The sequence below is a fragment of the Varanus komodoensis genome, unplaced genomic scaffold (genome assembly GCF_004798865.1).
Source record: "Varanus komodoensis strain SLA01 unplaced genomic scaffold, ASM479886v1 scaffold55, whole genome shotgun sequence".
Lineage (NCBI taxonomy): Eukaryota > Metazoa > Chordata > Lepidosauria > Squamata > Varanidae > Varanus > Varanus komodoensis.
In genome coordinates, this window is record NW_025336157.1 from 1,783 (window position 1) to 14,569 (window position 12,787).

The window sequence follows — 12,787 nt, forward strand, 5'->3', positions numbered from 1 at the left end:
GGGCGTGGGCGCGGGCGCGGGCGCGGGCGGGTGGGCGCCGGGCTCTCCCCGGCTGGCCCGGGCCTCGGTCTTGGCCGCGGCCGCTCGCTGCTCCGCGGGGCTGCGCTGCCTCGGCTCGGCTCGGCTCCGGCCCCTCCGGGCGCCTTTGTCCTGCGGTCGCTCCGGCGCGCTCGCTCGCTCGCTCGCTCTGCTTCGCCGCGCCGGCTTCCCGGGCCGGGCCGGGCCGGGCCGTGCGCGAAGGCGCAGCTTTATGCGGCGGCGATTGTGCCCATGCTCGCGGGACTTGCTCTGCCCGAGCAGGCGGGGAGTGGACCGTCCGCAGCGGGATGATGCGGCCCGTGCCAGCCTTCTCCCCCCGGCGCCCCGCGTGTGGGGGGCCGCAGCTCCCCCTGCGCGGCGACGGGTGCCGGAAGGCCGGGTCGGAGCGACGCCGGGGAGCGCCGGGTGCAGAGCCTCCGTTCAGCCGTCGAGCTTGCTGGGCCGGGCCCTGACTCGGCCCGACGTACCTCACGGGGTGCTGGGAGGGTAAAGTAAGGTCAACATGTGCCATTTTGGGGGCCCCGGTGGTGTGGGGAGGAAGGTAGACTTCAAATATAACAGATTCATTAATAAACTCCCATCATCCCCAGCCAGCATGTAGTGCTGCGATAGTCAGTCCAAAACCGTTGGCAAGCTCCAGGTTGGGGAATCCTGACCAAGTCATCAGATGCATTTAATGAGAGGACGATATCCTCAAAAGCTTGTGCTAGGGGGGATTTTTGCGTTTTCATGGTGTCGCAAGGCTTGTGGCATGTTTAAAAAGAAGGTGGGATGTTTTGGTTTTCTCAGCTGAATTCTGCCGTATCTAATATAGCAACCTCATGAACTTACCCTTCACACGGTTCTCCCTCAACCTCCTGTTGCCGTCCCTTCTTCCCAGGAGCTGTCCCTTCTCCTCCAAGGCGCAGGTCTGAGCGGAATGTGGCTCCTACAATGCAAACTCAGCCCCTGGCCCAGTGGAAACCAGCCGCGGTGGCAAGCAAAAGCACGGGCATCCCAGTGAGTAGAAAAGCTTGTGACATTGTCCTTCTGGGAATGAACAAGACTTGGAGCTCTTGAGCGTTACAGCTGTGCTGAGAGGCACCTGTGAAATAAGATTCCGTGCTGCCTTTATGGAATTTGCAGTTTTCCACACTGCAGGATGTGGCCTTGAGCACATACCTTTTTGTGTGTGATCTTCCTACAAGTCCTTCGTATCCCTTTATCCAGCCCAGGGCTGAAGAGTCTCTGCCCAGGGGCTAATTCTGGTCCTGCTGATCTTGAGCTGGTCCCTTGATATTCCCTGGATGGCCCGCATCCTTTCCCTCAGCCACAGATCTTTGGGTAGTTTCCTGGCTGTTATCTAGTTTCCCCCTGCAAAAGGTTGAAATCTTTCCCCTGCAGCTTGGCTACTGGCAGCTTGAAGCTTAAATAAGCTGGCCGGGTTTTGTGCTGTTGCCCCACCTTCTTTCCTTCTAGCCCACTGCAGCAGTGGGTTGCAGCCCGGAGCGCTGTTTCAAAATGGAATTGAGCCTGTGGCTGGAAGAGGTTCGCTGCCCCAGGACCAGTCCCCAGCCAGTGGCCCAGCTTCTGGATGACAACCCACGCTGCGAGAGAGGGAAGCGTTTGGGAATCGCTGGATACTTCATGCAGCACTGAAGCAGTTTACTCTGTGTAGAGCACCATGACTGGAGGGAGCTCACCGGCATTCCAGACAAGAAATCCTCCTGCTTCTCCCAAGCTGACCTCAGCTTAGTTGCATTTGGAGTAGAGTTGTGGACTGACGTACTGGTGCTAGCGTTGTTAAATACCGGGGGTGCCAAAAACTTGTATACACCGCAGTTCGCTGTAATCAGAAGTGGCTGGACATTGATGGTAACCTCTTTGAACACCTCTTGTAATCGCAGAAGCCAAACATGTCTTGCATTCATCTTTTTTTATCAGTACATATTGAGTATTACAATTTGAATACAGTGTTTTCCTTTCTTAAAATGTGTGTACGTTTTTTGGTACTCTCTGTAGTTGGGAGTCAGACAGCCTTGCCAAAATTTACCCAGATACCATAATTAACCCTCCTTGGTAAAATTCATCTTGCTGGAATTCTCTCTCCAAACTCACCTGAACTATTTTCTCTCCGCTTTGCAGCGTCCAGGTCCTTTGGTGATGCGGCCTATAACCCTGAAAAAGATTCTGCCACGAAATCGGCAGGTACGTGGAGCTCCGGCAGCTTCAAAGCGGTTCAGCAATAGAGCGAAGCCTCTTACCTGGGGACGTTGTGGGCTCTCCTTCACTGGAGGCATTCAGGAAGCATCTGGACAGTCCTTTGAGAGGAATGGCATAGAACCTTAAGCACTGAAGTAATGTAAACTTTGAACCAGGTCCCTAATTTTCCTTCTGGGATGCCTCCTGGTCATTGTGGTGTAAAACCGAAACGGGAAAATATCCTTTGTCTTTGGGAACTGGAAATTCCAGCTTTGGGCGAGTGTAGGAGGCCTTCTCTAGCTGTGCAGGCAGAGCGCTGGGTTGTTGGCACGTGTCCCTTTGGAAGCGCCATTGTTCCTCTTCGCTTATGCAGGAGTCGCTATAGAACTCATGTGTGTATTGTTTTCCCCCTCCTGTTTAGACCAAGGAGGCTGCCGTAACTCCGCGCCGGAGTCCAAGGGTGAGTATGAAGCAGCACCTAATAATGTTGTGCGTTTAACAAGGGCCCCAACCCCCTTAGGCAGCGGCTTCTAGAGTGGAGCTGATGTGGGTGAGGGGCGCTCTGGGTCTTCTGTCCTTTTTTTGGACTTTTCCGATTTTGGGGGGCTTGGTAAAATGCAGCTTGCTTCAGATCTGTCAGCCTTCTGAACTGGCTGGCGGGCCCGTGTACTGCGTTCACCGCTCTTTAATGCAGAATGGAACCTTATTTCGTACTGAAAGGGTTTCCTGTCTGCTCTCCGACAGATCTCCTTGAAAGAAGACAAGGAGAACATCCCTCTGGCAGTGGCTCCAAGCGGAAGCCCTGGTGGAAGTGCAACCAAGCCGGAGCGTGAGCGCTCCCCCCCGCAGCGCTCCTTGGATGCCGAGCCAGGCGTGCCCCCCAGAGGGGCCGTCGCCCTGTTCCCGGCCGGTCCCGGCACACATGCCTCCCTGCCGGACGACGAGCGGGACCTGGCCATGGCGAAGAGGGTGCGGCGGTCCTACAGCCGCTCGGAGGCCTCCCTGAGCCAGAGTTTCCAGGAGAGGCTGGGCTCCCCCGGCTCCGGTCTCTCCGACAGCTCCACCCCCAACCACGCACCAGGCAAGCGACAAACTCTCTTCGGGTTCGAGAAGCTCCTGATCCCGGGCGTGCTGGCCAGCATGTCTCCCGTGAACGCAAGCGTCACCCAGAAGTCGCCCACCGGAGCAACGGAACCCGGCCCCCTTCACGAGCCAGACACAGACATCCCGGGAATTTCTTTTGTCAAAGAAAAACGGCGGAAGAAGAAGGTGCCGCAGTTCGATGTGAGTCCCACACGGAGCGGCGGTGGGGGAAGCATTGGCCATCAAGGGAGCAGCAGGGAAGCTCTGGGGTGTCTCGAGACCGAGCTCCCCCCCTGCCACAAATCCACTAGTCAGCCCCCCCCCCCCCGCCTTTCCTCCTCCTCCCCTCCTTGCTCCAGCCGAAAGATTAAGCTGGAAATCACTGACCGAATGGGTAAGGTCGTTCTCAGCCGAATGCACGTGAGCCGCTCTGAGCTCCTCTAGCAGGCCGTGCAAATGCGAAGCGTTGTGCCACGGACCTCGCCCTGCCACCCCGTGAGCTGTGGGGAGGTGCCAAAGCTTTGTGGCAAGGCCAGTGGCAACCGGTCAGCCCTCCGAAGCAGCAGACTAAGTCCCCGCGGTGCTGTCCAAGTGACCGTTTTGGACCCTCTCGCCTTCCCTCCTGTGCGCAGCGCTTGGTTGTCCAGAATTTGCTCCAGAGATAAATCGGTGCTGCTGCTTGCAGCAAAGAAGAGAGGGTTGGGGAGACCCAAGGACAGGAGGAGGAGGAGGAGGAGGAGGTGGTAGAAGATGTGGATCCAGAAGAAGAAGAGGCTGCAAGCGTGTGCTCTCTCAGAGGCAGAAGTGGTGCCAGCTCCATGAATAGATAGGAAGTCATTAGTATGCGTGTTTTGTTTAGAAGCAAGCGTCTAGCCCTCATGGCTGCCAAGCACGTGCGTGGGCACTGCTTCCCAAGATAGCAAGAGTGGGTGTGTCTGCGGTGAGCAGAGCCCTCGGTAGCCAGTGGTCTGCATCATCGCTCTTTGGGCAAATGCATTTAATTTGCAAAATCCCCAGGTTGCCAAGGGTACTCTGTGTTTTGATCTGCAAACGGGAGTCGTACTTTTAGCACTGCCTCTTTTCCTGCCTTTTCAGAAATCGGAGCTGGACGAATGGGCAGCTCAGATGAACGCGGAGTTTGAAGAAGCGGAGCGATTCGACCTCCTTGTGGAGTGAAGGGGCCCTGTCCCACCGCCGTGCAGGGTGTCCGTTCACTGTGCGCTGTGTCTGTAGCCTGGTGTCCGCCGGGGGGCGCTCCTCCATTCCCCATGCGGAAAGCAGTAAATTGCTTTGCTTTTGGATGTACTTAGTAGCAGAAGGCATCTATCTATTCCCTTTACTGGCGATTGTGAAACTGGTGGGAGGTTCAGGGATGAGCTTGTCTGGGGCTGACAGTCTTTGTGGGGGGCCGAGGCGTTGGGGAAACGCCTCGTGCTAATTGCCACACAGCCATTCGGGGGTGTCTTGCCTGCTGATGATGCAAAGCGGTGTCAGTTGCGGTTTCGCGGTCTTTTTCTCTTTGAGGAGCCTTAGCTAAGCGTTTTGTCTTTCCTGCATAGGTGGCAGAAAAAGAAGCGCTTGACTTTTGGAAATGTGTGCTGATGTATAAATAGGCCTTTTTTTTTTTTTTGTCGTCACTGACTGTTTTCTATCAAGCAGATTCTTCTAAAAATATGTTGGGGTGGTTTCTTAGAGTAACTTTTTCCTAGTTGGGATGCAAAACAGGTCACTTACTAATTTGCTCATTCTGATAAACTGCTTCCTTGTATTTCTGAACCAGCGGGATTCTCTCGTTGCTTTTCCATGGATGCATTTCTCAAGCGTGTGGAATATTTTAAGCCACCTTGTCAGGGCTATGTGCCCTGAAAGTCGGGTTAAGTATCTTTTAAATAAAATAGTGTATATGCATAAGAATAAAAATAAAACTTTAAAAGGCTTCCCTTCCTCTAATTAAGAATGTAGGAAAGTACTACAGATCAAGACTGTCTCAAGGTGCTGGAAAGTTAACGCTCTTATTTTCCAAAAAGCTCAACCTAATTTGATCGCAGGATTCCTTGAGGGGTCTTCAGAGACTATGAAAAGAATGACGGGGTCACGCTGGATTATCTGAGCAGCACCTTTTTCTGTGTAGTTAACTGACCGGACCGGGTTGTGGAGCAGCGAATCTCGACAAGAAAGTGAGTTGGACAGTGCACGCGTCTCGGGGAAGGCAGGCATCAAATGACCCCACCACCCTTGTGAGGGCAGCTGACACGCCGCGCTTGCGATGTGTTCACTGGTTGAAACACGGGTGGGAGAAACGTGTCGCAGTTCCGTGGCCCCCACGCAGATCAGGCACGCTTCCACTGGACGGGCCGATGGGAGCGTCCAGCTGTGCGGCCGTGATTGGATTGACGTGCTCTTGGTCCCCCTCCAGGTAGAGCTGCCTCGAGGCCCCAAACTCGACAGGCAGCCTGCTGTGCTTCTACACCTCCCCTTGTTTGTGTGGTGTGTAAGGAGGAGGGATGCACTAGGAATGCTGCTCTTGCCTCACAAACCGTGCACAACGGCTCCGAATTTGTGAAGCGGATCGTGGCGATCCGTTGAGATGGAGCCATCCAACCTGGCATCCCGCACTGCCGCTCTCGTCCACGCAGGACTCTGGTGTGCCCTAGTGAGGAACCTGTGCCGGCTTACGATTGCAAATGCACGCGCTTCCTTTTGGTAATTAAACGGCCTGTTTACAGAATAGCATGATGGGAAAGGAGCATCTCCTTCCGCAGCCGGGGAACTGCCTGTGCACCCATCAGCGTGGTGAAGACCACCAACCCCGATTCCCCGCTGCCACAAGCCAGCTTCGGAGTAGCTGGAGGGAGGTCAGCTGAAAATGAGCTGACAAGTGCCAGGATGTAGCCTTGGAAGAACTCCTAGTGGTTAATTCCCTGGTATCAAAGTTGCTGGGCGGGGCTGCATCCATGGATGGAGCGGAGTGTCGGGGGGGCAGGAATCGCGCCTGCAGTGGGGCACCGGTGGCTGCCGTCATCCCCCCACTGATTCGGTCCGCCCAGGCGTTTGCTCCAGTGGAATTCCTGCCGTTAGAGAGCGGCAGCCACGTGGCCAGGCCATGCGTGACCTTGCCCGTCTCCTGTCTTACTGCAGCGTGGCCTGAGCCATCGATCCGTGGGGCGGGGAGACCGGCTGCTAGCCGGAGGAGCTCTGGGCTGCCTCCACGGGCATGTGAGAGGCCGGGGGGGGGGCAGCGCCGGCCCCTCGAGGACCTAAGAACGGTGCCTTCCAGGCACTGCGTGGCCCGACCCACAAGGGCCGCTGTGCAGACACCTGCCCACAAAGCATGGCTAAACATAGTTGAGTCGCAGGAGTGCGTTCTGTCTTTTTTCCATGTGCCAGCGTGGGTCGATATTCCGTTTTTTAATGGTGCGCTCGAGCAGCGGCTAGGAAAAGTGCTCTCGGGGATATGCGCTTATGTAAAAGTCCCGTGGGGGCTTGATTTCCGCCTCAGTCTCACGTCCACGGCAGTTTCCAACCCAGCGTTCCACGGCGCTGCCTCTCGCTCTGCAAACGAGAACATGTGGGGGGGGGGTTGTTTTCCGCATGAACGGCCGTTCACTGCGGCTGCCCTTTGGCGCATCTTGGCAGGAACCTGCAAAGCGCAGCACTAAGCAGCGTGGTACAATGGTTAGAGTGCTGGACTCGAGAGATTCCGGCTCTGCTTCCCGCTACCTTGCAGTGTGGATAAAATGGGCAAGCCGGGGTGAGAGTGCTGTTGCAGCCGAGGCCGCTGCCTCCGCTGGGGGGACAGATCTCTGGGCCCAGTCCAATGGGATCATCTCTCTCTATTTCACTGTGCCCCTGAAAGTGCCTAGAACTGCGGCAGGATTGGGCCCACTTGCTTCACAAGGTCCCTCGGCCTCCGCAAGCGCCTGCTGTGCATACAGGAGCTGCGTTGTGCCTGCAGGTAAACGATCAGGCAGCCGGCGATGCGCAGGTTGGTTCTCAGGGAAACAGCTTGTCGGCTGAGAAAAGGCGGGTTCTGAGGGAGAGCACGTTGGACCGGGGACACAGCAGCAGCCCAGGCTCTGGGGGACGTGTGAGCACTGAGGTCCAGCCCCGGAGACGCTTATTTCCCTTGGGTCTGTTCATGGACAGGTGCGCCTTCCATTCCAGGGATGAGGAGTCGGTGCATCTCTGGCCAATTTCAGATCAGCAAGTGCTGTTTTAACCTCCTTTCCCGACAGCAGCAGCAAAAAGGCCTTTGAACGGAGGCGCCCTTGGCCGTGACCAGGAGTGCCTTGTGGATCCCTTCCAGTCCTGGCTGTGAGCAAGGGAGCGGACCGGGCTCAGTCCCACGGAGGCGGTGAAAGGCGGGGGAGCAGTGGCCACGGAGGAGGCGCTCCCTGGCGCTCTGCCGGCCGAGCAACGAAGGGAAAGGGGGGAGAGCACAAGGGGCTGGCGGCTGCCAGGGAGAAGGCGGGCGCCGTGTGGCCAAGGGCTGCCTGGGTGAAAGGGGCCCCCGACCCAGAGCTGGTGCTGCCCGCGTGTAGGGTTGGCAGATTCCCGAGGAGGTCAGCTCCTTGCTCGGGGTGCCAGAGTGGGGGGTGGGGAGGGGGGGCCGATGGTGCGCAGGCTCGGCCCGCTCGGATGCTCCGCTGCCCATCGTATCGACAGCTCCCCTTTCTGCTCCACTGAGCCGGTCCGCACGGTTAAATAGACGTGGCGGGAGGGTGGAGGGCCAGTGGCACACGGACGCAGTGCCGCTGCAGGCTGCCCGGCATGAGCGCCTCGGCCATCCGGCGAAAGTCCTACAAGAAAGCCCAGGAGGACGCCGGGCCGTTCTCCCCGGTGCACTGGGAGGCGGACCGGAGTGGCGCGGGCGGAGAGGTGCCCCCTGGGAAGCTGCAGGTGATGGAGAAGTTCTTCACGCCCGTCCGGCGGGCCAAGGAGAGGAAAGGCGCCTCGGAGCCGGCCCTGCAGGACTGCCGCTGCCGCCCGCCGTGGACGGAGAGCCGGAGCGACCGCTTCTCCACGCTCTCGTCCTCGGCGTCTCCCTCAGCCTCCAGCTCCTCGGCGTCGTGGTCCTCGGAGGCCAGCCTCGAGAAGGAGGCGTTCCTGCGCGGCGGCCCTCGCTTCCGCCCCGTGCACTCACAGTCCTGCGTGGATGTCGCGGGGGAGGCCGGCCGGGCGGGAGAGGCGGGCGGCTCCTCGGCCTGGCTGAGGAAGGGCTACAGCAGGAGCGCCGACCGGCTGCACCGGCACGCCCCGGGGCCCCGCGAGCTTCCCTCCCCGCCGGGCCGGGCAGACGGCGTCGACCGGCCCCTCTGCAAGGCGACTGGCCTGGAGCGCAGCCTCGTGCTGAGCGAAGAGGCGGGGGCCCTGGCCCCCCGGCAGCCCCACCCGGCCAGGGCGCCGGCCCCCAGCAAGGGCATCCTGAAGAGCGGCGCGGCCGCGGCGGGCGAGCAGCTGCGGAAGGCCAAGTCCATTGAGACCATCACGGTCCGAGCCACGGGGAGGGAGCCTCGGCCGGGGGCCGGGCCCGGGGCCCCCAGGCCGCTGCAGCGGGAGCGGCAGCCGCCGAACAGCCTGGATTTGAGCGCCCCCAGGAAGCCGCCCATGGCGGAGCGGATGAAGCTGGTGGAGGAGAAGCTGCGCTTCTCGGAGTTCCTCAACGAGATCACCCGGCAGGTCATGAGCCCCTCCAGCCTCACCTCTCTGGGCTGGAAGCCCCCCGAGGCCGCTGTGGCCAGCCAGGCCCGCAGCACCGACGGGTCGGACTCCAAGGGCTCCAGCAGCAAGGCCAGCTCCCCCGGGTCCCTCCTGGACGTGGCGGAGGGGAGGGGGAAGGAGGAGACGGCCGCCCAGGGCGGGAGGAAGGGAGTGGGGCAGCTGGAAGCCGAGGGGGAGGCCGTCCCCGCCAGCTGCCCCCCTCGCGGCCCAGCCGGGGCTGCGGACGAGGCCGGCGGCGATCCCGAGCGGGCCCCCATGGCGCGTCTGCCAGCCAGCCTGGGGAGCTTGCCCAGGCTGTCGGGAGAGGCCGGCAAGGTGCACCGGAAGCACGGAGAAGCCAAAGCGAAGCACGGCGTGGAGGCCGGAGGCCACGGGCCCCCGCCTGCCCAGGCGGAGAGGGAGGCCGCGGGGATCGCAGCGGAACCGCAGGGCAAAGCGCATCAGGAGGGGGCGGCTGCCGTCGCCGGGCCGCATGCTGAGGTACGGTGCCTGCGCCCCGGCCTTTGGGCTGCGGAGCGCCCTTCCGCACCGGTCGCATCCCGCGGCCTTCAGCGGCTCGTGGCGGGCGGGCTGAGTCATGCACCCCCTTCTCCGGGTTGCCGGTCTCTGTCTACTCTCTCTCGGTGGTGGATGCACTCTGCACATGCATGAAGAGCACCTTTCCATAGATTTCCACGTCCATCTCTGGGACGCGAAGCACGTTCTTGGGTGTGGTGATGCCTGTGTTTTGTCCTGGGGACACAAGATGACACAAGATCTCTGGGGTGGGGTGGGGTGGGGTGGGGGGTCTCCCAGACTTCATTTTTGAAGGGACCTAAATTTTCTGGCCGTGATTCACTGGGAAACGGAGGAGGCGTTGGAACTTGGCTCTCCGGATATTGCGGCTTTTTTTCCAAGGATGCAAGTGGGTTTTACTGGCATTTGAAGTTCGAATCCCCAAACTCGAGTTTGGGAAAGGAGGAAGCAGTTTGTGGCATAGCCAGAGGGGCGGGGGCAAAGGGGCCAGGCTCACCTCCCACCTCTTCTCGGTCTGACCCCCACCCGTAAGTTGGTAAGTCGTAGCGGCACAAAAGCTGTGCAGGCAGAAACCTGACCCCCCACTGAGGGCATGGGGGGGGGGCAGTTAGCGAGCTCTGCAGAGGGGCACCCCAAATCCTTGCTGGTGGGACTGGCGGGCGGCAGGCACTGGCCCCCGCTTCTCCCCGCTGTTCCGTGCGTGCTTTCCGGCTTGCCGTGGCTCCCCCTTCTCCCCAGAGATCGTGAAAAGCCCTTCCACACTTGTTTGCCTGTGCGCTTGCAGTGGATGGAGAGCCAGGGTGACCACTTTTATTAATCTGCTTAAAATATGTATATCCCATCCTATACAAAAAAAAATGAATTGATAACAACAAATAACAGCCATAGACGACAAAAACATAATGCCACCAAAAAATCAAAAACAAAAAGTGACTGTTAAAACTGATTAAAATGTCTAATTCTTAAAATGGCGGGTAAATGAAAAGGTCTTTGCCTGGCGCCGAAAGGAATATAAAGTCAGCGCCAAGCGAGCCTCCCTGGGGGGCACATTCCAGAGGCTGGGCGCCACCGCAGAGAAGGCCCCACTCTGAGTAGAGACCTCCCTTACCTCCTTCAGGGAGGGATCCTGGAGCAGGGCCTCCTCTGCAGATCTTGCGGGGCATGAAGGCATGTAGGGAAGGTGTGTCTGGAAGTTCAGGGCAGAGAGCAAAGGATTTAAGCCAGAGGGGAACTAAAGCAGGAGAGACGGAAATATCGCAAAACCGCAGCCTCCCCCACTTAGTTCTGCAGAAGATGCTCGTGCCTCTGGCTTCTCCCCTCCCCTCCCCTCCCCTCCCCTCCCCTTATTTATTTCATTAATATAGAAATGTTAGAATAAATATTTAAAGCATAGAAATGTTTAAATAAATAAATACACTGCCCAGTCACTGAGGCTCCCTGGCAGCCCCCCGAGGAGAAAGCAAGGGGCAGGGTTTGCGTGGGGAGCCTCTCTGGGCCAAGTCCGGTCTGGCCCCTGCTGCCCCTGGACGGGAGGGCGTCTTGCAAGCCGTCCCTGCGCTCACGCAAAGCCACACACCTGCCACGCGAGAGCAAGGCGAGCGGCCACGTAAAGCACGGCAGCAGTCCTGGGTTTCAGCGATGCTCAGTGCGGGGCTCGGGGCCGTCGCTTGTGGTGGGTGGAGGGGAGAGCCTCCTTCCAAGTGTGGCCCCGCAGCTGCGGCTCTCGGCCACAGCTCAGTTGCGTCTTGCTGTATCAAGGCAGGAAATCCTGAGCATCCAGGACAACAGCAACTCCGGGGCGCTACTTATCGGCTTCCAGGAGGCACCTGGCTAGCAGATGCGCCGGGTGGACGCTTCGTCTGGAAGTACGGGCACGGTGAGGACCTGCGCTGGGGCTGAGCCCCGTCCCCTGCGTAGGAATCTTGAGGTGGACCGGGAGGAAAGATTCGCTCGGTGTCCTCCCAGCTCACGCAGGGATAGCCAGCGCTCCCAACGAGAACAGCGCGAGCAAGCGCCAGGAAAGCCGCCTTCTCGTCCCCCAGGGATTTCAGGGAGAAGCTCGGGGTCGGATGTCATGTTTTGGGGTATGTTTACCCAGAGCAAAGTCTCACCGAGCAGTCACGGGGTTGCCATCTCCAGATGCCTGAGGAGTTTCCAGGGAGCGAATGTGTTTTCTGTAGCTCTGGAGAGCAAAACTCAAAGCGCCAGGGCTGCATTGCAAGGATTTCGGCTGAATGTTGGTGCGTTTCCAGACAAGCTGTTCGGGATGGGGGGCCTCGGAGGCCTCGGATGGCTTTGGATGGCGTAGCAGTAGATTTCTCGCATCCCCGGCTGGTGGACTGGAAGAGCGCTGAGGACCTTTCCAGCTCTAAGATCCGCTTGAAGCCTGTTTCCACAACCATCAGGGCTGTTGATTTGCCTTTTAAGAGAACAAGAAGATGGCCTGCAGCACTGGAATGACTTCTCTTTTTCTCTGCAGGAGCTGCTAGCCAAGACGAATGCGGAGCGGCCCACGTGAGTATCAAGCTCTTGGTAGCTTTGGCGATGGACGAGCATTCCGGTTGCTCACGGCTGTGCCAGATGAAGAGGTGGCATGGGGCAGGCTGTGGAGGATGGGCCCCGTCGGTCCCTCAGGGTGCTACTAGCACGCAGTTATGGTGGCTTGGAAGGCTAGCCTCTTTCTGCCTCAGCTCTGCCATGTTTTCTTTTGCAAGCTTTGCTACCACGAGAGCCTAAGCGGAGCAAGTTTAATTAGGACGGCACAAGTCTTGCTCCCAAAGGGCCCCTGTCCTGGGTTTTGAGCCTCTGCTGGTGTCCGCTTCCCCTTCCCACTGCCGTTCCAGGACCCCTCAGGATAAGGACGCAACAGCAAAAGAGGACACGGAACCGGCCTCTTCGTCTGCTGAGCAACACCTTCAGAAAACCTGGGAGGAACTGGGGAATTTAAAGGAAAAATTCAGCAAGTGAGACCATACTGATGGTTATAACCCTTTTTATCCCGCCTGTTTTCCCCTTGCAAAGGGCCTGCATGCCCTCCTCTCCATTTTATCCCCACAACAACCCTGTGAGGTAGGACAGACTGAGGGTCTATGGCTGGTCCCGCGCTCCATGGCTGAGCAGGGTCTCTGGCATCCTAAGCCAACACTTTAACCACTGAACCATCCTTGTTCTTAAGTATTATACATTCTTTAGAAAATTTCCTTTCATTGGTGCTAAATTTGTTGGCTGAAGCCCAAGGAAGGAGTTT

General features: G+C 58.6%; 1 protein-coding gene across 1 annotated transcript; it reads left to right on the forward strand.

Annotated features, from left to right (window-relative positions):
• The first annotated feature begins 902 nt into the window (after nt 1-902).
• On the forward strand, nt 903-5,240 carry CDCA5 (cell division cycle associated 5). The gene is made up of 5 exons (XM_044448835.1): nt 903-1,038; nt 2,164-2,226; nt 2,642-2,680; nt 2,965-3,504; nt 4,399-5,240. The coding sequence occupies exons 1-5, from the start codon at nt 973-975 to the stop codon at nt 4,477-4,479; spliced, it is 789 nt and encodes a 262-aa protein (XP_044304770.1). The 5' UTR covers nt 903-972; the 3' UTR covers nt 4,480-5,240.
• Nucleotides 5,241-12,787: the final 7,547 nt, after the last annotated feature.